Below are 25,673 nucleotides of genomic sequence, written 5' to 3'. Positions count from 1 at the left end.
TCGATTCCCCAGCCAGGGGAAACATCCTCCCAGCATTTACCCTGTCAAGCCCTTTAAGAAACTTTATATGCTTCAATGAGATCACCTCTCATTCTTCTAAACTCCAGGGAATATAGGCCCAGTCTACTCAATCTCTCCTCATAGGACAATCCCCTCATCCCAGGAGCCAATCTAGTGAGCCTTTGTTGCACTCCCTCTAAGGCAAGTATATCCTTCCTTAGGTACAGAGACCAAAATTGTACACAGTACTCCAGGTGTGGTCTCAACAAGGTCCTGTATAATTAACAGTGAGACTTCCTTACTCTTAAACTCCAATCCCTTTGTAATAAAGGCTAAGATACCATTTGTTTTTCTAATTGCTTGCTGTACCTGCATGTTAACTTTCTGTGATTCGTGTACAAGGACACCCAGGTCCCACTGAATACCAACATTTCCCATCTTCCATCATTTAAAAAATATTCTGCTTTTCTATTTTTCCTACCAATGTGGCTAACTTCACACGTCTCCACATTATATTCCATCTATTCTTGCCCATTTTAACCTGCTTACAGCAGTGCTTGTTTAAATCACGGCCTATGGTCTTTCATGCAAACAGATATTACCATTAAAAACTCTAAGTTACAAAAGAGGCAGGCTGTGTCTGTGATCTTCTCTGAATAATAACTGATAAAAAAATTGACTTTGGTGCTGTAAGCTACATACAGTAAAACAACGTGACTGTCCCTATCCCAACACCATTAAAGAAATAGCATCAAATCGCCTCTATCTGGTAAATCAAAAGAGTGCATTATTTCAGTCGATCAGTAGCAAATATGTATTTATAAAACTTAAGAAGAAAAAAGGCCATTTCGAGCACCTTTTTTAAAACTCCATTCTTTCAAATACAGGTCATGTATTGTACAGCTTGTGAAAAAGGGCAGCTGAAACATGATGAGAGTCTCCCTTTCCCTTCTCTTACTTTTGATTTACTTCATTTGAAAAACTTTTGGGATTTAGTCTGTGAGGAATAATAGTACTTTTCACCTTAATCATTCCTAGAACACTTAACTTGCTGACATGTGGAACAAAAAGTTGAAAAAAGATCAATGTAAGTTCAAGGTTTTAGTTCTGCCATGTAAATGGCGTTATGAAAATGATAACAGATGATGATTATCATTCAATAAAATGAATGCAGCAGAGAGGCAACCTGTGGCTTTTTTGTACAATGACCTTTTGACGTGCCTGCATTTAAATAAGCACTTGTTTTGACATACAGCAGGTTGAATGCCTAGTTAGCAGCTTTTTATAGTTGTGTTACTCATGCATATTATTGTGTAGCCATTATGGATTAGGGAATGCAATTGCTAAACCCTCACAGTAGTAATTAAACAGAAAGATTGCCTTTCACATATCCTGGATCCTTTCACAAACATTATATAAAAGCAATCAGACAATTTTTCCAACCCCCGCCCCTTCACCCCAGCATATGCTGGATGGTATGCATGCATCTGACTTTACCGCCATGAAACTTGGCTGTTTTCTTGCAGGTTCAGCTCATTTGAATGTGTTGGGTGAGCACCAGGTGGGTCAGTTGCCTCATATTCAGTACTCGCTCACAGTAGGGGGCAGGAAGTGTGCAGGACAATACTATGTAAAGCATAAAGGCGCCTGTTCTTTAGGACACCAGTCGAAACACCTTCACCCACACAGTGCAGACTTTGTTCTATGGACCCAACCCCCACTACCTATCTGAAAGCTATGATTCCTCTTCGGAAGTTCCTCTAATCCCAAGGCACAGCCTATCAATGCCAAATGCTGAGTTTTTTATGGGTGATCCTTAATTCCCAGGTGGTGCCCAGCTGATTATCCCAAATTGATGTAGGAAAAGTTATCACACTACTTCTGCATCATTCACTTGGGATTTAAATGCTTCTGCCTGTGTCAGGCAGGAGATTCACACCTCCATCTATTCAGCTCCAGGAAATACATGTCAGGCTAAAAGGGAGATCTGTGAATTGGTGCAAATGGGGTATTAGGGACAGGAAAACTGGACTCAGTGATTTGGATTAGGGTGATGCAGCCCAGTCCAGATGATGCTTTGTTAATTGGGCAAGGAAACCTCCTGCTGATTACCATCTACCGCCCTCCCTCAGCTGATGAATCAGTACTCCTCCATGTTGAACACCACTTGGAAGAAGCATTGAGGGTAGCAATGTCACAGAATGTTCTCTGGGTGGGGGAGTTCAATGTCCATCACCAAGAGTGGCTCGGTAGCACCACTACTGACCGAGCTGGCTGAATCCTGAAGGACATAGCTGCCAGATTTGGCTTGCAGCAGGTGGTGAGAGAACCAACACGAGGGAATAACCTACTTGACCTCATCCTCACCAATCTACCTGTCGAAGATGCATCTGTCCATGACAGCATTCGTAGTGGTGATCACCGCACAGTCATTGTGGAGACGAAGTCCCGTCTTCACACTGAGGACACCTTCCATCGTGTTGTGTGGCAATAGCATCGTGCTAAATGGGATAGATTCAGAACAGATCTAGCAGCTCAAAACTGGGCATCCATGAGGCGCTGTGGACTATTACCAGCAGCAGAATTGTATTCCACCACAATCTGTAACCTCATAGCCCGGCATACCTCTCACTCTACAATTACCATCAAGCCAAGGGACCAACCCTGGTTTAATGAGGAGTGCAGAAGAGCATGCCAGGAGCAGCGCAAGACATACCTAAAAATGAGGTGCCAACTTGGGGAAGCTGCAACACAGGACTACATGCATACTAAACAGCGGAAGCAGCATGCTATAGACAGGGCTAAGTGATCCCACAATCAATGGATCAGATCAAAGCTCTGCAGTCCTGCCACATCCAGTCGTGAATGGTGGTGGATAATTAAACAACTAACGGGAGGAGGAGGCTCCATGAATATCCCCATCCTCAATTATGGCAGAGCCCAGCACGCCTGTGCAAAAGACAAGGCTGAAGCGTTTGCAACCATCTTCAGCCAGAAATGCCGAGTGGATGATCCGTATCGGCCTCCTCATGAGGTCCCCACCATCACAGAAGCCAGTCTTCAGCCAATTTGATTCACTCCATGTGATATCAAGAAATGGTTGAGCACACTGGATACAGCAAAGGCAACGGGCCCCGACAATATCCTGGCTGTCGTGCTGAAGGTTTGTGCTCCAGAACTAGCCTTGCCTCTAGCCAAGCTGTTCCAGTACAGCTACAACACTGGCATCTACCTGACAATGTGGAAAACTGCCCAGGTATGTCCTGTTCACAAAAAGCAGGACAAATACAATCCGGCCAATTACTGCCCCATCAGTCTACTCTCAATCATCAGCAAAGTGATAGGGGGTGTTGTCGACAGTGCTATCAAGCAGCATCTGCTCACCTAAACATGCTCACTGATGCTGTTTGTGATCCACCAAGACGACTTGGCTCCAAACCTCATTACAGCCTTGGTCCATTGGCTGGAGTCCAACTGTATGTCCAGTGCCACCTCATTGGGAGAACCTCTCTCACCAGTGACAGATTGCTTCTGTCATCTCACCTGCAGCTGCCATCTATTCCAGCAACTTCGGAGCCAATGAAACAATCAGACCGTGGTCCTCTGAATCCTTCCACAATCATCCCCAACACCAACATCACCAACCTCATCAACAACCTTTGCCGCCATCACCTGATGCTGCACTGGACACAGGGCATCAGCCCCAGATAAAATTGCTGGCCAGGAGGCCAGCGATGGCATCACCACGGCCAGACTTTCTACACTTGATGCTGTAAACCCTGGCTGCCACATGATATGCCAGGTTGACACCATCCCACACCAGCACCGTGAAACATCCCTTTAATGTCCAAGCCATTCCATGCACACACATCACTATAGCGGGGTGGTGTGTGGGGCGGGGCAGGGGGGAGGTATGACTGAACAATCACTGGAACTCAGTAAGACACTTCTCAATGTGTGCTCAGATCTGTCCAATAAGGGGCACTTTTTGAAAAACAGATTTCACTGCATGACAACACATTACCAGAAACTTCACATGGACATTGGCTAAACCTCTCAAGTGCCCACCCTTGTGTGTTGTTAGTTGGTATGTTTGCAGTTGAATAAGGGTGAGTGTGAGGGGTGGCTAGTGAGATGGGGATGTGATAAAGTAGATAGAGAGGGTTGGGTGGAGGTGCAAGGTAAGTTGGTGTCCTGGGGAGGTCTCTTCCACCCTTGAAAGGGAAGACATCCTCCCTGTGTACTGTGACTCCCTCCATAAGCATATGGAAGGAGTCATTGGAGAGCCTGGGTGAAAGTGTTCACCTTTGTGCAGTGATTGTCAGTGTTTTCAGCACCTCAATGCTGTCAAACACTGAAAAATCAATTGTCAAAATAAAATTGTGCATGGTCCCTTTAAGGAAGCTGGCAGATGTCAGGTCATCAAATGATGTCATCAGACCCACTTCCTGTTAATTGGCTGGTAAGCCTGCAGGGCGGGCTTAACAAGGCCAATTAAAGGAAAATCACGTCTGCAGAGCGGAGGCAGCTGGGGGCGGGACTGGAATCCAGAAACCAGCTGACCCATCCCCATCCCGACACCGATGAGAAAATCGCGGCCAAAGAGTTTATTTGTGTTCGCTTACCTTGAGCAAGTTTTTAAACACACCTGTATTAACAGATGTTGTCTAATGGGCCTGGTGACCAGGGCAATGGCATACAATTGCCATTTACAGTTGAACTCTACCTATAATAATAATTAGTTTGTTTACAATTTTTGAAACATTAATTCTGTATTATATTCCACAGTTGTACTTTATTGGTAATAAAATGTTTTGATATAAATATAATAATATGTTGTGTTAGCTTTCCTTTCACTATGTTATTACTTTTACTTATTCTAATTTCTTTGCCATGCCATCACTTAAGCTCAACTCTGGTATTCAGTACAAAAAATTAAAATAAATGTATATTAAGGAAACTGAGTTCCTTACTCAGTTTTTGGGGGTAATTTTGACTTCGGGTGATAGTGTAAAATGGTCGATAATCGATTTAATCACGTGGTATATCTCTCTTCCAATTTTTGTTTCCATTGAAGTCAATTGAAATGAAAATCAAGTTGATTAAACATCCTCTCCCCCCTAGGCCTCCGATCACCTCCCCAGGCCTTCCCCCCCAGTGATGATGCTGAGGCTGGCCACGATCCTCCGGTGGCCGGCCCCAATCTTCTCCGCCCCCCCCACCCAGTCTCTGCTCGAGCTCCCCCACACCCCCCCAATGCTTCCCCCGGCCCGATACCGGATCCTCTCTCCCCCCACTATCTCTGCCCAACCTCCCCACTTTTAACGGCATGGCCCGATCCCTGACCAACCACCCTCCTCCTGATCCTTTTCCCAGTCCCGATCCCTGGTCCTCAGGGTTGATGGGGGGGGGGGGGGAGGGGTCCGAGGTGGGGAGGCCGGGTTTCCCGCAGGCCCTGATGATTTTACCGGCAGGGCCTAATTTGAATGCGAGGCCTCGGATTCCCACCCGCAAACAGCCAGCTTGAGGGGCTGGCTGGCTGCGGGCGGATAGGCCTCAGTTGCGAGGGGTCAGGCCAGGGGAGGGAATCACGGGAAGGGAGTTGGGGATTGGCAGAGGGGCAGTCGGGATCAGTGGGAGGGAGGTCGGCAGAAGGGGGCATCTGGGATTGGGGGAGGGGGTTCGGCGATCGGAAAGGGGGTCGGGATTGGAGGGGGGTGGCGCTCGTGGGGGTTGTCGGGGATGGGGGTGTTACGGTGCGGTGATGGACCCAAGCGCAGACAGTCAACCAGAGACTTGAGATGGCGTAAAAACTCAAGATGCTTCTTCGGAAGACTCCCCAAACACAGGGTGAGAACTGAGACGGAGTAAAACCCAAAAGAAGCTCTTCCAGAAGGTTTACCAAAACAGGGTGAGACCCGAGACCGAGCAAAACCCAAAAGAAGCTTCTCCAGAAGGTTCCTCAAACACAGGACGAACAGAGAGCTGTGACTTGCAGGCATGAAAACTCAAGACTGAGCCCTGGGGGCCAGGGATGGTCAGCTTAAATAACAGGCCTGATTACCCAGAAGACACTGGGGCCGGAAATAGCCAGCTTAACTGACAGGCCTAATTACTCTGATGAGACAATTACTCTAATGAGACACAGGTGAGGCATGGCAACAGAGTACTGAGGCATCCAAAACCGCCCTCTAGCGGCCGGCAGAGGAAAGCGCAGCTGGAGCCCTGACGGGGCAGTCGGCGGTTGGGAGGTGTGGTCGGGGATGGGTCAGGAATCGGTGGGCGCCGGGGATCAGCGATTAGGAGGTGGGGAGAGAGGATCGGGGCTGGTTGCAGGATCGGCAGGGGATCGGCAGGCAAGCGGGGACCGCAGGGGGGCAATCAGGGATCGGTAGGGTGATTGGAGATCGCGGGGGGTAATCGGCCAGGGATTGGGGCGGGGGGGGGGGTTGAGCGGAAGATCAGGGCCAGCCACCGGAGGAATGTAGCTGGCCTCATCATCACTGTTGTGGGGGGAGGCCTGGGAGTGTGCGGGGGAGGCCTGGGAATGCAATCGGAGGCCTTGTTGGGGGGGTTTCCCATCGTGGGGGGTGGGTATGGATGGGACCCTGGATCCAGGAGGTAGGTATAAAGCCACTTACCTCCTGGATGCAGCAGTACTCATCTTGGTTTAACTGCCAGGTTTCACGAATTGTGTGAAACCTGTCCCCAGATAGTTAAAAACAAAAAATGGGGGGGGGGGTGGAAATAGAGGCGTCCAGCCTCATTACAATATTTAAATTGACATTTTTAACAATTTAACTGCCCCCACGCCCCAAACCCACCTGTTTTTTGATGGGAAAATTCTGGCCTCTGTCTGTGTCTACTCTATCAAAGCCTTTCAGAATTTTAAAGACCTCTATTAGGTTACCCCTCAGCTTTCTCTTTTCAAGAGAAAAGAGACCCAGCCAGTTCATCCTTTCCTGATAGGTATACCCTCGCATTTCTGGTATCATCCTTGTAAATCTTTTTTTGCACCGCCTCTATATCCTTTTTATAATGTGGCGACCAGATTCTACACAGTACTTCAAGTGTGGTTTAACCAGGGTTCGATACAAGTTTAGCATAACTTCGCTACTTTTCAATTCAATCTCTCTAGAAATAAACCCTCATGCTTGATTTGCTTTTTTTATGACCTTATTAATCTGTGTTTCTACTTTCAGTGATTTGTGTATTTGTACTCCAAGATCCCTTTGCTCTTCTACCCCAGTTAGTTTCGTATTTTCCAAGTAATATGTGACCTCCCTATTTTTCTTACCAAAATATAGTACCTCACATTTATCTTTGTTGAATTTCATTTGCCAATTATATGCCCATTCTTCAGGTTTATTAATGTCTTCTTATAATTTGTTGCAGTCCTCCTCAGTTTTGACTATCCCCCCCACCAAATTTGGTGCCATTTGCAAATTTAGAAATTGTGTTTTTGATTCCAAAGTCTAAATCGTTAATATAAATTGTGAACAACAGTGGTCCCAGCAATGATTCTTGTGGAACACCACTTCCCACCTTCTGCCAATCTGAATAGTTACCCTTTACCCCTACTCTCTGCTTTCAGTCTTGAAGCCAGCTAGTTATCAATTCTGCTACCTGGCTCCGTATGCTCTGACCTTATTCATTAGTCTGTTATGTGGTACCTTATCGAAGGTCTTTTGAAAATCTAGATAAATTACATCTACTGCGTTACCCTTGTCTACTCTCTCTGTTACCTCTTCAAAAAATTCAATGAGGTTGGTCAAGCAAGACTTTCCCTTTTGAAATCCATGCTGACTGACGTAAGAAAACTACTAGGCACTTGGTCTAAGCATTAAACAAAGCTTTAATCAACTGTTTTACAACATGGAGAGCTAGTTGTGTCCTTCACTAGTTCCTGTAAAAGAATGTCCTGAGCAAGCTGGGCCCATGCCCGAGTATTTATACTCTCCCTGGACAGCGCCACCAGCAGACCGCCCAGTATTATTTCATAAGTAATTTCCACATGAATGACAAGATTCATGTCACTGACTATTCATTATTGTATTTTTGGTTTCTAGGTGTTCTATTTTCTCCTTTAGTAGGGATTCCATTATTGTTCCTACCACCAATGTTAAGCTGTCTGGTCTATAGTTCCTTGGATATGTTCTATCTCCCTTTGTAAATATAGGTATTATGTTAGCTATCCCACCAGTCCTCTGGCACTATACCTTGTTCTAACGAATTATTAAATATGTGTAGTAATGCCTCTGCTATCTCTTCCCTAGATTCTTTTAAAATGCACAGATGTAATCCATCCAGACCAGGGGTTTTATCTGCTTTGAATTTGGTTAGTTTTTTTTTTAAATTCTCCTCTTTTTATTTTAAATGCAGTTATCTCATTTCCAATCTCATCATCCACTGTCATGTCCACCTGTTCTGTCTCCCTGGTAAATACTGAAGCAAAGTAATTGTTTAATATTTCTGCCATCTCTCTATCGTTGCCTGTGATATTATCCTGTCCATCCCTTAGTGGCCCTATTCCCATCCCGACTTTCCTTTTTTTATTTAGGTGCCTATAAAATATTTTACTATTTTGTTTTATGTTTGTTGATAATTTAATTTCATAGTTCCTTTTTGCCTTTCTAATTTTTTTTTTACTTCTCTCCTAATCGCTTCATATTCTCTCTCGTCATGCTCTCCCCTGCTGTCCATGTACTTGGTATATGCCTCTTTCCTTAACCTCAATTTTTCCCTTTTGTCTTTATTCATCCAAGGTGTCTCATTAGTGTTTAGCTTGTACTTGTTTTTTTAGCAGAATATATTTTTCCCGGACTCTGTTGAACACCATTTTAAATATTTTCCACTGCTGTTCTACATTATTGTTTGCCAATACTGTTGTCCATTTTATTTTCCCAAGTTCTATTCTCAGCCCCACAAAATCGGCTATCTCCACTCTATTACCCTGTTCTTCGTCATACTTACGTCCTTTTCAATTATTATCTTAAAGCGTTTTATATGATGGTCACTATTGCCTAGATGTTCCTCTACTGTGGAGTTTGCACATTCTCCCCGTGTTTGCGTGGGTTTTCTCTGGGTGCTCCGGTTTCCTCCCACAGTCCAAAGATGTGCGGGTTAGGTTGATTGGCTATGATAAATTGACCCTTAGTGTTAGGGGGATTAAATACGTGGGGTTACGGGGATAGGGTTGGTGCAGGGGTTACGGGGATCGGGTGGGAAATTTGGATGATCAGCCATGATCACGTTGAATGGCGGAGCAGGCTCGAAGGGCCGAATGGCCTACTCCTGCTCCTATCTTCTATGTTTCTATGTTTACTTCTTTTATCTACTCTGGTTCATTCCCTATTACTAGATCCAATAGTGAATCCTCCCTCGTTGGGCTTCTTACATATTGGGTTAGAAAGGAGTCCTGTACACATTGTAGGAACTCCATTCCCTTATTCCCTTTACCTACCTCTTCTGGCCAATTAATATCATGATAGTTGAAATCCCCCATATTTACTATTCTATGTTTTTTACTAATTTCCCTAATTTGTTTGCATATTTCTTCCTCCATCTCCATTCCATTATTAGGTGGTCTGTAGACTACTCCTATTAGTGTGATTGATCCTGTATTATCTTTTATCTCTATCCAAATGGATTCTATTTTTGTCTTGGTGATAGCAGCGTCACTTTTTTCTCCTGCTATTATGTTATCCCTAAAAAGTACAGCTACTCCACCTCCCCTTTTCCCCTCTCTATCTTTTTTAAATATGTTGTACCCTGCAATGTTTAATCCCCAGTCCTGATTTTTCTGTAGCTATGTCTCAGTAATCCCTACCATGTCTGGTTCCTCGCAACGTCCCGAGTTCCCCTGCTTTATTACGGACACTGTGTGCATTGCTGTACAGACAGTTTAATTCATTTATAATAGCAGTTACTCTCACTTTATTGCTAACCATCTTTTTACACTCCTGTCCTATAACTCTATTTATTCCTTGGCCATCAATGTCCTCCCTTACTTTATTCTTTCCTATGCTCTCCTTTCCTGTTTTGTTTATATTTAGGCTGGTTTCATTTCTTGTAGATCCCTCCCCCTGTCTTACTAGTTTAAAGCCTTTGCCATCTCCCTAGTTACCCTTTCCTCTAGGACATGGGTCCCATCCCAGTTCAGGTGGAGCCCATCCCATCGGTTCAAATCCTTCCTGTCCCAGTACTAGTGCCAGTGTCCCATGAAAAGGAACCTCTCTTTCCAATACCAGCCCTTTAGCCACGTGTTATTCTCCTGATCTGACTTTCTATGCCAATTTGCACATGGCTTGGGCAATAATCCAGAAATTATTACCCTCGAAGTCCTGCTTTTTAATTTCCCTCCTAACTCCTGATACTCCCTCAGCAGGACCTCCTCCCTGTTCCTACCTATGTCGTTTGTCCGACATGGACCACGACAACTGGATTTACCCCCTCCCTTTACAAATTCCTCTCCAGGCGCCTTGAGATATCCCTTACCCTGGCACCGGGTAGGCAACACACCCTTCGGGATAACAACAGAAAATGCTGGAAATACTCAGCAGGCCAGGCAGCATCCGTGGAGACAGAAACAGAGTTAACGTTTCAGGTCTGGGACCCTTCATCAGAACTGGAAAAAGCTGGAGATGTAACAGATATTAAGCAGGTGCAGAGACAGCGGGGCGGGGGGGGGCGGTTAGGAGGGGAGGAAGAAATAGAAAGAACATCCTGTACTTTTGTAAGAGGCAGGAAAGATAAAATGTTGCAAATGGGAATGGCAAAAATCATACTGCATGAAAAATGGGGGCAGGGATAATTATCTGAAATTGTTGAACTCAATGTTGAGTCCGGCAGGCAGCAAAGTGCCCAATCGAAAGATGAGGTGCTGTTCCTCGAGCTTACGTTGAGCTTCTTTGGAACAATGCAATAGCCCGAGGACAGAGAGATCAGAGTGGGAGTGAAGCGGTGAATTAAAGTGACAGGCGACCGGAAGCTCAGGGTCACCCGTACGGACTGAACGGAGGTGTTCCGCAAAGCGGTCGCCCAATCTGTGTTTGGTCTCCCCAATGTAGAGGAGACCGCATCGTGAGCAGCGAATACAGTATATTAAATTGCAAGAAGTACAAGTAAATCGCTGTTTCACCTGGAAGGGGTGTTTGGGGCCCTGGACAGTGGGAAGGGAGGAGGTAAAAGGGCATGTGTTGCATCTCCTTTGCTTGCACGGGAAGGTGCCAGGTGAAGGAGCAGGGCTGTTGGGGGTGATTGAGGAATGGACCAGGGTGTCGCGGAGGGAGCGGTCCCTTCGGAATGCTGAAAGGGGAGGTGAGGGGAAGATGTGTTTGGTGGTGGGATCACGTTGGAGGTGGCGGAAATGGCGGAGGATGATCCGTTGAATGTGGAGGCTGGTGGGGTGAAAGGTGAGGACAAGGGGAACCCTATCGTGGTTCTGGGAGGGAGGGGCAGGGGTGAGAGCAGAAGTGCGGGAAATAGAACGGACACGGTCGAGGGCAATGTCAACCACGGTAGAGGGGAATCCTCGGTTGAGGAAAAAGGATGACATGTCAGAAGCACTAGTATGGAAGGTGGCATCGTCAGAACAGACGCGGCGGAGACGGAGAAACTGGGAGAATGGAATAGAGTCCTTACAGGAAGCGGGGTGGGAGGAAGTGTAGTTCAGGTAGCTGTGGGAGTCGGTGGGCTTGTATTGGATGTTTGTTGAAAGCCGATCACCAGAAGTGGAGAAGGAGAAGTCAAGGAAGGGAAGGGAAGAGTCGGAGATGGACCATGTGAAGGTGAGGGCAGGGTGGAAAGTGGAAGTAAAGTGAATGAACTTATCCAGTTCAGGGCGAGAGCAGGAAACAGCACCAATACAGTCATCGATGTACCGGAAAAAGAGGTGAGGGAGGGGACCTGAGTAGGACTGGAACAAAGAATGTTCCACATGTCCCATGAACAGGCAGGCATAGCTAGGGCCCATGCAGGTTTCCATAGCAACACCTTTAATTTGGAGGAAGTGAGTGGTGTCAAAGGAGAAGTTGTTCAATGTGAGAACAAGTTCAGCCAGGCGGAGGAGGGTGGTGGTGGATGGGGACTGGTTGGGCCTCTGTTCAAGGAAGAAACAGAGGGCTCGAAGGCCATCCTGGTGGGGGATGGAGGTGTAGAGGGATTGGACGTCCATGGTGAAAAGGAGACGGTTGGGGCCAGGAAACTGGAAACTGTTAAAGTGACGGAGGGCGTCGGAAGAGTCGCGAATGTAGGTGGGAAGAGACTGGACAAGGGGAGAAAAAATAGAGTCGAGATAGGAAGAGATAAGTTCCGTGGGGCAAGAACAGGCTGAAACGATGGGTCTACCAGGGCAGTCCTGTTTGTGGATCTTGGGAAGGAGGTAGAAGCGGGCTGTGCGGGGTAGGGGGGCTATGAGGTTGGCGGCCATGGAGGGAAGATCTCCAGAGGAGATGAGGTCAGTGACACACTTGGAAACAATGGCTTGATGTTTGCTAGTGGGGTCATGGTCCAGGCGGAGGTAGGAGGAGGTGTTGGAGAGTTGGCGTTCAGCTTCCACACGGTAGAGGTCGGTTCGCCAAACAACAACAGCACCACCCTTCTCAGCAGGTTTAATGATAATGTTAGGGTTGGATCGGAGAGAATGGAGTGCTGCAAGTTCAGAGGGAGTTAGGTTGGAGTGAGTGAGGGGAGCAGAGAAATGGAGACGGCCAATGTCACGTCGGCAGTTAGCAATGAAAAGATCTAGAGAGGGTAGAAGGCCAGAGGGAGGGATCCAAGTAGAACGAGAATTTAGAAAGCGGGAGAAAGGATCAGCCGTGCGGGGGGAAGACTCCTGGCCAAAGAAGTGGGCACGGAGATGAAGGCGACGGAAGAAGAGCTCAGCATCGTGCCGAGCTCGAAATTCATTCAGGTGGGGGCATAAGGGGATGAAGCTCAGGCCTTTGTTGAGGACTGAACGTTCGGGGTCAGAGAGGGGAAGGTCAGAGGGGATAGTGAAAACACGGCAGGGGGTGAGACTGGAAGAAGGGATCGGATCGGAGGAAAGTAACGGGGAAGAAGGTTCCAGGGGGGCGTTGGTGTCCACGAGTTGACGAAGCTTGCGATCCTTGACATCAGAAAGGAAGAAAAAAAGTTTTTTGTTGAAGCGTCGGATGAGTCGAAGGATGAAATGGAACTGTGGACCCGGACAGCATTGAAATAGAGTGCGTCGGTGCTGCTGAAGAGAGAGGTCGAGGTTGTTCATGTGGCGGCGCATGGCGTTGAGCGTGGATCTCAAGATGCGGCGAGAGCAGTAGCTTGAAGAACGATGAATATCGAGGAGATATTTGTAATCCTGGGTGGATCCAAAACATGAAACCTTCGGGATTCTTGTTCGTGGTTGTAGGGGACGCTATCTATCCCCCTAATTATAGAATCCTCTATCACTACCACACTTCTATTCTTCTCTTCCCCCCCGCCCCCCTTGGACAGCCTTCTAAGCCACGTTACCTTGGTCTGCATTGTGGCTGTCCTCTCCGCAGTCTTTCTCCTTGTCCTCACAGGTAGCGAGTACATCGTACCTGTTGGACAGGACCAGTGTCTGCAGGACCTCCTTCTCAACCTCTCCTAAGTCCTCACTACCAGGCTCCCTAACAGTCACACCCTCCCTTTCCTGAACCTGTGCTTTCCTCTGGGGTGTGACTATGCAGAAATTCCTCACCCTCCCTTATGTTTTGGAGTGTGTCTAACTTGCACTCCAGCTCAATGACTCTGAGCCGGAGTGACTGAAGGCAGAGAAACTTCCTGCAGGTGTGGGAATCCGGGGCAGTCTCGCTGTCCACAAACTCCCACATACTACAGTTCTGACACATAGCCTGCCCTGTCATCTCCAGTCTTTTTTTTTAGTTGCTTATTGATAGTCTGAATTAATTTAATTAGTTAAAGATTTTATTCAAATAATTATTTATAGTTAAATGAATGAATTAGCTTATCTAGTTAAGTTATTAATTTAATAAAGTATTAGTTATAGTTCCCCAGCTCTTAGTTTAAACCGTTGCCTAGCTTAGAGAAAAACATTGTAATACTCACCAACCAATCACCTACCTGCTGTCCTATGGAGGCAAAAGCAGCACCTCCTTCCCCCTCTGCTCCGAATTCCCACTCTCTCCAAGTTTAACACCCTGTTTAAGATCACTCTGTGCGTCAGCAGATAGTATTTACCTTTCTACCTTTGGAGCCACACCCAAATTACAAGTGCTGTCTTAGCTCCCCGCTCACAGTAACTAGCACCTATTCAAGACAAACACTTATAGCTGACTGACAGTTAACTGCCACTGACAGGTAGTTTCTGTTAACTACAGTTTTTACCACAGTTCTAAGTTAAATTCAAAATGTTAAACTAAATTTCATTTTTTACAGCGAATACTCACCCAGACTCACCCAGTACTTACCAGAGACTCCCACTCTCTCTAAATTCCCAAGTTTAACACTCTGTTTAAGTGCACTCCATTTAAGATTACTCTGTGCTTCTGGATCTCAACTCAGCATTTGGGAAATGAGAATATTGATTTGTTAAAAGTTTTCCTGAAATCTTTCCGACCTGATTGAGTCAGAGAACAGGTAGTGAAGGACGGAGACAGAAAGACAACAGAATGGACAAAATAGGGCAAAATGGAGTGCCAGCATGCAGTGCCACAGATAAAGGTCGGCTCCAAGTTCCCAGTTCCTACCAGGCCATTATTCATTATCGCCGTTTAATGGAGCACCCTTGATTTTCAGTCCATTCATTTAAATGAATGGAAAACTGGACAGGCTCCATTACACATGTACAATCCCCCTGCCTGATTTCCCTCTATCCTGGGGTTCTCGGGTGATCCTTTATCTCTAAGCGCCATACGAGCATCTGCCCTACAATGCTTTCCAATAATTTGTCTCCAGCCTGCAAAAAATTAGTTCACCTTCACCCAAAAAATAAATAATCTTTTACAACACTGTGAATTTCAGATAGAAACATTTTGAAATGTTTCAAGAATCTCTCATTATACAAAGGGTTAATCATATTTCCACTGTGTCATCTTCTATTTGGAATTCTGTTGCTTTATTGAATAGAATTGCTTAGATATAGTTGAGGAATGACAGCTTCTTTAACAGGTATGAATAATATGTGTTGTGCTCACTCATCATTAACTATAACCACCTTAGATCTCAAAGACAGTGGATTGAGATTAGAAGATATGACCATGCCTACCTGTAGGGATACCCATGGTATTTGGAGCGGAATATTGACAGCAGCAAACTGAAGAAAAAAACCACCAAGCCTAATCCCACCAGGCAGATTACTGTAGGAAACAGACAGGAATACATCAGAATTAATCAAAGTAACTCAATGCAACTTCAAAAAAGCTCATTCAAGTGCAACTTGGTGATAACACTGCTGGTTTTCTTGGGCAGCTTTATTCCATTTTCAAGTAACTGTAGCACTGTGGAATATTTAACGCTAAAGAGTGCTTTTCAAATGAGTTGGTATGGTGGTAAAGACATTTGTAACTTCCAATGTCGCTATAACTACCTGTTTGGACATTTCTGTGGCACCACTTCAATCGGAGTTATGGAAATTTCTAATATATGAGGAAAAAAGACATTGCAATTGTTTTGCTGAAAATTTGGAGGTGTTAAAGCTCCTCCATCCAAAACACAATTTTTTTTTGGGGTGGGTGAGGGTGGTGGGGGAGGGGACGTGGGGTGGAGGAACAATGATTTTCCGCTCATCAAGGTGAGCAATGTTGTTCCTGATTTCAGTATCCAGTGTTCCCATGTCAAGTATGTAAGGTTTAGATGCAGTATACAACTCCCACTAAACTGCCATAACAAAGATCTATACACACACTAACTAGCAAGTCTCCCATGAGCAAATGAAGAGTTGGAAGACGTGCTATTTTATAATCTCTGAGCCGAAGAAGGAGATATTAGGAAGGCTGACCAAAAGCCTAGTCAAAGAGGTGGGTTTTAAGGAGGGTTTTAAAGGAGGAGAGGGAGATGAAGAGGTAGAGAACTGTCTACGCCTTCCTGAAATCTTTTACAGTCCTTTTCATGTACTGGGATCCCCACACTCGTTTTCTGGGGTTAGCCAATTTAATCCCCTAGGAAACCACTCCATACTATATCAGTGGTAATTGTTCCAAGAGCTTCTCTGAGTGAGATTGCTCACTTGTACTGAAACATGAGTAGCAAAGCATGTCATGGTTACAAGCTGACAGGTGTAGTCTACTACTTGATTGCACATTTATAGAATCATAGAATCTTACAGCACAGGAGGCCATTTGGCCCATCATGCCTGTGCTGGCTCTTTGAAAGACCTATCCAACGTCTCATGGATTCCGTGTTGCGCGATCTGCCGTTCATCTTCGTCTACCTAGATGACATACTTATTGCCAGTAACAGCACGAAAGAACACATTACGCACTACTTTTTTTCTCGTCTCAGCCAACATGGCCTTATTATCAACCGGCCAAGTGCCAGTTTGGGTTGCACAGCATTGATTTCCTGGGACACAGAATCACCTCAGAAGGCGCCGTGCCGCTGGCCACGAAGGTGGAAGCAGTCACCTCGTTCCTTCTTCCTCAGACCGTCAGGGCCCTCCAGGAATTTATGGGAATGGTCAATTTTTATCATTGATTCGTCCCCACGGCGGCATTGTTGATGCAACCTTTGTACGAGGCCCTCAGAGGTAAATCGGGCAAAGACCCGATCGATTGGACACCCTAGATGGACCAGGCTTTCCTCGACACTAAGAACGCTTTGGCTGCTGCGACCATGTTGGCACATCCCCTTCCGGGCGCAACCATTGCCCTTACCACCGACACATCTGATTATGCCATTGGGGCAGTACAGGAGCAGTGGGTCAACGGCACATGGCAACCACTGGCTTTCTTCAGCCGCCAATTGCGGAAGAACGAACGCAAGTATAGTACTTTTGATAGGGAGTTGTTGGCATTGTTTCTGGCCATCCGCCATTTTCGCTTCCTACTGGAAGGACGCCCATTCACGGCTTTTGTAGACCACAAGCCACTTACTTTTGCGATGGCCAAGACAGCGGAACCATGGTCGGCACGGCAACAATGTCATCTTACGTACATATCTGAATTTACAACCGACATACAACATGTCTCGGGCAAAGACAACCTGGTGGCGGATTGTCTCTCCCGCGCCCAGCTCCACGCAGTACACCTGGGAGTCGACTATGTTGGTTTGGCAAAAGAACAGAAGGCAGACCCTGAAGTGCAGGCATACCGGACCGCACCTTCCAGCTTACAAGTGGCTGATGTCAGTTTCCAGGCCGCAGGGACCACACTCCTGTGTGACATCTCGATGGGCGTCCCAGGTCCAATCGTTCCAGTCGCATGGCGCAGGAGAATTTTCGACACTATCCACGGGTTGTCACACCCTGGCATGAGAGCGTCACAACGACTCATGGCAAAGAAATTCGTCTGGAAGGGCATGCATCTCGACGTCCGTGACTGGACCAATACCTGCGTGAGTTGCCAGAAGTCCAAGATACAATGCCATGTTAAGGCCCCAGTCGCCACTTTTCCGGTTCCGAAGCGTCGCTTCGACCATGTGCACGTGGACCTGGTTGGTCCTCTCCCTTCCTCTAGCGGGTACACTCACCTCCTCACCATGGTAGACTGCACCACCAGGTGGCCAGAGGCAATTCCTTTGGTTGCCACCACAGCGGCAGACGTCTCCAGAGCCTTCATCTCGTTGTGGGTAGCTCGGTTCAGGGTACCGGCTGACATCTCCTCCGACCGGGGGCCTCAATTTACCTCTGAGCTTTGGAACACCGTAGCTCAAGGTTTGGGTACCAAGGTTCATCGTACCACTGCCTACCATCCACAGGTGAACGGTCTGTGTGAAAGATTCCACAGGTCCCTTAAAGCCGCACTGCGTGCTAGTCTCCGTGGGCCTAGTTGGGTGGACAGGCAGAGCTGGTTTACGGCCAACCACTCAGAGTGCCTGGCGATTTTCTTCCTCCTCACATGGAACCCTGGTCCCCAGCTCAGCAGCTTGTCAGCCACCAGGAAGCGGCTAGGAATTTCATCCCAGTGCCTACGTCGCATCATGACCTGCAGCGCTCCCATGTCCCGGTGAATCTTAAGAGTGCAGAATACGTGTTCATTTGGCAGGATGCTCACAAAAACCCGCTCAAACCGCCTTACACAGGTCCGTTCCGCGTCATCTCGTCAGGTGATAAGTCCTTCACGGTCGACGTCAGCGCTAAGCCTGACCACATCTCCATCGACCGGTTGAAACCGGCGCATCTGGATCTGAGTGAACCAGTCATCACCGCTCAGCCGCCTCGTCGTGGTCGTCCACCGTCGACTGCCAGTCCAGTACAGCCACAGTCATCCACCGAGTCGCCAGTGCCCGCCTCACCGGGTCGACCGCAGCCGGCCTCTTCTTCTCCTCTGCCTGCGGCGTCATCCCAACCACAGCCAATGGCCAGTTCGTCTTCTAGCGTTCCGTTCCAGCTGCCGGGGTATCGCAGTCGGTCGGACAGACTCGTCAGACCCCCTTCTCGCCTTACCTTCTCTGTTAAAAGCAATTCTGGGGGGGGGGGGGCGCATGTGGCGGAACCACCAGAGGATTACGGACAATTGTATATAATTCCTTTTACAGCAATGTAGTACAGCTGGGGGCTGCACCTTTAATGTATCTGTTAACTGTACTAGGGCTTCTTTCCTGTACTCCGCGTGATGACGTCATGCCGTCCGTCACGTGATCTCTCAACGGTGGGAAGAACGTGATGGCGTCATGATGTCAGAGCTCGGAACCTTCTAGCAGTAGAGCTCGGAACCTTCTAGCAGTTGAGCTCGGAACCTGCTAGCAGTTGAGCTCGGAACCTGCTAGCAGTTGAGCTCGGAACCTGCTAGCAGTTGAGCTCGGAACCTGCTAGCAGTTGAGCTCGGAACCTGCTAGCAGTTGAGCTCGGAACCTTCTAGCAGTTTCCAGAGAGACCCATTTGCATTGTATCCTACAGTTTCCTGTACAGCTTCGTTTGTTCATTAAATTTTATTGTTTTTGATTTTCTGAGTCGATCTCAATTCTTCGGCTAGGAACCCCAGTTCCTACAATAGGCTATATTATATAGAATGAAGCAACCGTAAAAGGTAAAATAATAAAAATAGAAGGGACAGAGACTAGTGAGGGAAGAAAGGGAACATTGATTTTGTGATTCAGATGTAAAATCTGAAATAAAAACAGAAAATGCTGGGAATACTCAGCTGGTCAGGTAGAAATCTGTGGAGAGAGAAACTGAGTTAACATTGCAGGTCGATGGTCTTACGTCAGAACTGAAAAAAGTTAGAAATGTAATAGATTTTAAGCAAGTGCAGGGGCAGGGAAAGGTGAGAGGGGAGGAAAGAACAAAAAGATGTGATAGGATGGAAGGCAGGTGTGATTAAATGACAAAAGGTATGATTGTACAAAGCAAAAGGAGAAGGTAATGGGGCAAATAAAGAAACAAAAGATGGGTCTAAAAGAGGTGTAAATGTGAATGGCAGAATCATCAGCAGCTGCCATCTGAACAAGATCGGGGCCGAGGTTATGGTCTGAAATTGTTGAACTTGATGTTGAGTCCAGAAGGCTGTAAAGTGCCTAATCGAAAGATGAGGTGCTGTTCCTCGAGCTTACGTTGAGCTTTGTTGGAACAGTGTAAGAGGCCGAGGACAGAGAGATCAGAGTGGGAGTGGAGCAGAGAATTAAAGTGAAAGGCGACCGGAAGCTCGGAGTCACGCTTGCAGGCTGAACGGACTGAATGGAGGTGTTCTGTAAAGTGGTCACCAAATCTGCGTTTGGTCTCCCCAATGCAGAGGAGACTGCATCGTGAGCAACGAATACAGTATACTAAATTGCAAGAAGTACAAGTAAATCGCCTATTTTTTCAGACTCCAAAGAGTATAGGCCCAATCTACTCACTCTTTCCTCATAGGACAACCCTCTCATCCCAGGAAACAATCTAGTGAACCTTTGTTGCACTGCCTCTAAGGCATGTATGTCCTTTCTCAGATAAGGAGACCAAAACTGTGCACAGTCCTCTAGGTGTCATCTCACCAAAGCCCTGTAAAATTGTAGTAAGGCTTCCTTACTCTTGTATTCCAACCCCCTTGCAATAAAGGCCGATATACCATTTGCTTTCCTAATTGCTTGCTGTACCTACATGCTAACTCTCTGAGTTTCCTGTACGAGGATACCTAAATCTCTCTGAACACCAACATTTAATATAAAAGCAAAATACTGTGGATGCTGGAAATCTGAAATAAAAACAGAAAATGCTGGAAATACTCAGCAGGTCAGGCAGCATCTGTGGAGAGAGAAACAGAGTTAACATTTCAGGTCGATGGAAAAAGTTGGAGATGGAACAGGTTTTTAAGCAAGTGTAGGGATAGGGAAAGCGGGGAGGGGAGGAAAGAACAAAAGGGAAGGTCTGTGATAGGATGGAAAGCAGGAGAGATTAAGAGACAAAAGGGATGATGGTGCAAGGCAAAAGGAGATGGTAATGGGACAAGTTAAGAAACAAAAGGTGGCTCGAGATGAAGTATAAATGGCAATGGCAGAATGATCGACAGCTGCCATGTGAGAGAGAAAGAGTTGAAGGCCAACATATCATTTGCCTTCTTAACCGCCTGCTGCACCTGCATGCTTACCTTCAGCGACTGGTGCACAAGGACACCCAGGTCTCGTTGCACTTCCCCTTCTCCCAATCTATTGCCGTTCAGATAATAATCTGCCTTCCTGTTTTTGCCACCAAAGTGGATAACCTCGCATTTATCCACATTATACTGCATCTGCCATGCATCTGCCCAATCGCCCAACCTGTCCAAATCATACTGGAGTTTCTCTGCATCCTCCTCACAGCACATACGCCCACTCAGCTTTGTGTCATCTGCAAACTTGGAGATATTACATCTAGTTCCCTCGTCTAGATCATTAATATATATTGTGAATAGCTGGGGTCCTAGCACCGATCCCTGCGGTACCCCACTAGTCACTGCCTGCCACTTGGAAAAAGACCCGTTTATTCCAACTCTTTGATTCCTGTCTGCCAACCAGTTCTCTATCCAAGTCAGTACCTTACCCCCAATCCCATGTGCTTTAACTTTACACTCTAATCTCTTATGCGGGACCTTATCAAAAGCCTTCTGAAAGTCCAAATACACCACATCCACTGGTTTGGTCTCCCCAATGTAGAGGAGACGGTATCGTGAGCAGCGAATACAATATACTAAATTGCAAGTGCAAGTAAATTGCTGTTTCACCTGGAAGGAGCATTTGGGGCCCTGGACAGAGGGAAGGGAGGAGGTAAAAGGGCATGTGTTACATCTCCTGCGCTTGCACATGAAGGTGCCGGGCGAAGGGAAGGGGTGTTGGGGGTGATAGAGGAGTGGGCCAGGGTGTCACGGAGGGAGCGGTCCCTTCGGAATGCTGAAAGGGAAGGTGAGGGGAAGGTGTGTTTGGTGGTGGAATCACGCTGGAGGTGGCAGAAATGGTGGGGGGTGATCCGTTGAATGTGGAGGCTGGTGGGGTGAAAGGTGAAGACAAGGGGAATCCTATCGTGGTTCCGGGAGGGAGGGGAAGGGGTGAGAGCAGAAGTGCGGGAAATAGGACAGACACGGTCAAGGGCCGTGTCAACCGCAGTAGAGGGGAATCCTCGGTTGCGGAAAAAGGAAGACATATCAGAAGCACTGGTATGGAAGGTGGCATCCTCAGAGCAGATGCGGCGGAGACAGAGAAACTGGGAGAATGGAATTGAGTCCTTCCAGGAAGCGGGGTGTGAGGAAGTGTAGTCCAGGTAGCTGTGGGAGTCAGTGGGCTTATATTGGATGTTTGTCAATAGTCTATCCCCAGAGATGGAGACAGAGAAGTCAAGGAAGGGAAGGAAAGAGTCAGAGAAGGACTATGTGAAGGTGACAGAAGGGTGGAAATTGGAAGCAAACTAAATGAAACTTTCCAGTTCAGGGTGAGAGCAGGAAACGGCACGGATACAGTCATCAATGTACCGGAAAAAGAGGTGAGGGAGGGGACCTGAATAGGACTGGAACAAAGAATGTGTCACATATCCCATGAAAAGGCAGGCATAGCTAGGACCCATGCGGGTTCCCATAGCAACAGCTTTAATTTGGAGGAAGTGAGTAGGGTCAAAGGAGAAGTTGTTCAATGTGAGAACAAGTTCAGCCAGGCGAAGGAGGGTGGTGCTGGAAGGGGACTGGTTGGGCCTCTGTTCAAGGAAGAAGCGGAGCGCTCTCAGGCCATCCTGGTGGGGGATGGAGGTGTAGAGAGATTGGACGTCCATAGTGAAAAGGAAACGGTTGGGGCCAGGAAACTGGAAACCAACATTTAATAGTTTCTCACCATTGAAACAATATTCTATTTTTCTATTCTTTCTACCAAAATGAATAACCTTACATTTACCCACATTACACTCCAACTGCCACCTATTTGCCCAATCACTTAACCAGTCTATATCCCTTTGCAGGCTTTTTGTGTCCTCCTCACAGCTTACTTTCCCACCTAGTAAGTAAGTACCTCATCTTTGTGACATTCTTCCTGTCTACACAGTGAGTGTCAGCAGGGCTACTCAGAGAATGGAGCATCACAGTTAAAGCTAAGCTCCACTTCGCATTCATACGCACTTTCTTGCAGGGGTGGGGGAGTGTTCACTGGATAACGGACAGGAGTGGGACTCCTGGTTGATTTTTCCCCTCCCTACCGAAGGATGCTGAGGGCAGCTTTACTACCCCACCTGCCAAGCTGGCAAAGACCAGCTACCTTAGTACAGATAGGGAACTGAACCTAGGGCTTTCTTGTTTGTATGGCTCAGTTACACATTGGGGAATTTTAACCCCAAAGAACGGATGGGTTGGGAAGTTGAATTGTTAAACATCTGAATCCCAACCCCAACCCGCAATGAGGCTGGGTGCTTCATTTTGAAGCTCCATTTTAAATTTAACTCTGGGCGGCCGGGTTTCCTGGAGCACGGGGAAACTGGCAGCTAAAGGAAGGCGAGGACTGCTGGATCTAGGAGGTAAGTGCCTTTCCCAAGCCCCCCATGATTGGACACCCCCCCAACCTTTCTGACCTCGCCACGATCTCCCCCACGGCCTCCAATCTCCTAGCTGAGGCCTCCGATCCCCCATCAGCCTCCAATCTCCCCCAGCCTCCGCTATCCCTTTCAGACCGATCTCCGACACCCCGGATCTCTGATCCCCCTATCCAGGCTTCCGACCTCCGCCCCCATCCTGGCCCTTCGAGCCTCTCCGACGATCCTGGCCCCTGACACCCTCCGATGATCCATGGCCCCGACCCCCTCTGCCGATTCCAGTCTTCCTCCTCTCTACTCCCCAGGTCTACCACACGACAGTCAGCCAACCTCTCAATCTGGCTGGCTGCAGGCGGGAAACAGAATTTTTTTTTTCGCTGGGCCTGGGGAAACCTATGGGAAATCCCCATAAGCATATTAGGAATCCCCAAATAATTAAATAGTTTATACAACTGGAATAAAGATAAATGTGTTCCCATTTTGAAATTTAATTGAAAGTCCCTTCAATAAACCATATATATTACAAAATTTATTTGTTGAAAAATAATTTTAAACATTTTAATCCGGGCCAAAATTTGCATGAACTAATTTTAAGGGGGAATTTTAACCTAAAAAAAGGTGGGTTTGGAGCGTGGGGGTAGTTAAATTGTTAATAATGGGATTCCTGACCTGATCCCGCCTCCAACCGCCCACTTCCGGTTTTAATGGAGGCAGGACGGGGTGGGACGGGGGGCGGGTGACCAACCCACTCCCGGGGGCGGAATGTCAATTTAAATATTATAATGAGGCTGGAAGCCTCTTTTTTAATCTCCATTTTGTTTTTAACTGCATATGGATGGGATTCACACAATTCGTGAAACCCAGTAGTTAAAGCAAGACGGAGACTGCTGGATCCAGGAGGTAAGTGACTTTATACCTACCCAGATTGTGCAGTGCTGATGACAGGGTACGCGTATACCTCCCTAATCCACTCCCCGCCATCGGAGACCCCCTCACGGGGCCTCCGATCACCTCTCCAGGCCTCCCCCATCGCCCCAGGCCTTCTCCCCCAACGATGATGCTGAGGCTGGCCCCAATCTTCTCTCTTCCTCCCCCTGATCTCTGCCCGACCTCCCCCCACCCCCCCACCCCGATGCTTCCCCCAGCCCGATCCACGATCCTCTTTTCCCCCACTATCTCTGCCCGACTTCCCCCCTGATCTTCTTAATGGCACGGCCCGATCCCTGATCGCTAGACGATCCCCCACCCCTTGATCCTTTCCTTGGCTCTGATCCTCTCTCCCCCCCCAATCGTTTGCCCGGCCCCGATCCCCGGTCCTCTCCCCCCCACCCCTGATTGTCTGCCTGGCCCCGATTCCCAGTCCTACCCCTGCCAGCACCCCCCGCCCCCCGATCCATTGCGCGGTCACCGGCCCTCACGTGAACCCTCCCTACTGGCTCTGTGTGGCCGCAGGCCTACCCACCCACAACCAGCCCAGCCTCCCAGGTTTCCCGACTACATCGGAGCCCCACCGCCCCCAACCCACCTTCCTCCAGAAAATTCCAGCCTATGTGTTTGTGCATGACTTTTTTTTATTTTAAAATTTTTAATTTAAAATTTATATTAACCCTTATGCTGGTGAAAGCAGGCCCTATGCCTTGACAGTTCTGGGTTTTCACGAAACCCGGAACTTGCGGGGCCTTTTAAAAGGCTTACGACAGCATACGCTGTCACCAGCACTGCAAAATCCGGGCCAATATCTCAGTACTGATAGTAACCTGACAATAACTTTTGAATTGTCTTCTAATCTGTCCTATTCCTTTTAACCTTGATGGTGCTTGTAAGGCCTTCATCCTTCACCTGAGCATCTCAATAAAAGTAAATTCTAGGTAACTCCTGAGAGAGACAATCATTTGGAACAAAATGTTATGCGTAGGATTACATAGGATATACAGCACAGAAACAGGCCATTTGGCCCAACTAGTCCATGCCAGCATTTATGCTCCACTCGAGCCTCCTCCCATCTTTCCTCATCTAACTCTATCAGCATAACCCTCTACACCCTTCTCCCTCAAATGCTTATCTAGCCTCCCCTTGAATGCATCTATACTATTTGCCTCAACTACTCCCTGTGGTAGCGAGTTCCACAATCTCACCACTCTCTGGGTAAAGACATTCCTTCTGAATTCCCTATTTGTTTTCTTGGTGACTATCTTATATTGATGGCCTCTATTTATGCTCTTCCACACAAGTGGAAACACTCTCTCTGTATCCACTCTATCAAAATCTTTCATAATTTTAAAGACTTCAATTAGGTCACCCCTCAGCCTTCTCTTTTCAAGTGAAAAGAGACCCAGCCTGTTCATCCTTTCCTCACATGTCTGGTATCATCCTTGTAAATCTTCTCTGCACCCTCTCCAGTGCCTCTATATCCTTTTTATAATATGGCGACCAGAAATGTACGCAGTACTCTAAGTGTGGTCTAACCAAGGTTCAATATAGGTTCAGCATAACTTCCCTACTTTTCAATTCTATCCGTCCAGAAATAAACCATCGTGCCTGGTTTGCTTCTTTTATGGCCTTGTTAACCTGTGTCACTACTTTTAGTGATTTGTGT

The 25,673-nt window shown here is 47.2% G+C and overlaps 1 protein-coding gene across 5 annotated transcripts in view; it reads right to left on the bottom strand.

Moving 5' to 3' along the window:
- The window catches only part of tusc3 (tumor suppressor candidate 3), a 921,641-nt gene that overhangs the window by 4,472 nt on the left and 891,496 nt on the right, over positions 1-25,673 (bottom strand). For 3 of the 5 annotated variants that reach the window (XM_085970510.1, XM_085970528.1, XM_085970537.1), the window contains 2 exons: positions 15,230-15,320; positions 14,086-14,162 (listed from right to left, as the gene is read on the bottom strand). The exons of 1 other annotated variant lie outside the window; for it this stretch is intronic. In XM_085970510.1, coding sequence (XP_085826636.1) covers positions 14,086-14,162; positions 15,230-15,320 — 168 coding nt within the window. The remainder of the gene's footprint in view (positions 1-14,085; positions 14,163-15,229; positions 15,321-25,673) is intronic. One more of the 5 variants, XM_085970520.1, reaches the window with a different exon arrangement.

This window comes from Somniosus microcephalus, chromosome 2, assembly GCF_052327205.1.
Source record: "Somniosus microcephalus isolate GS21.2 chromosome 2, FLI_Smic_1.0, whole genome shotgun sequence".
NCBI classification, from domain to species: domain Eukaryota; kingdom Metazoa; phylum Chordata; class Chondrichthyes; order Squaliformes; family Somniosidae; genus Somniosus; species Somniosus microcephalus.
This window is presented reverse-complemented; position numbering and strand designations above follow the sequence as displayed.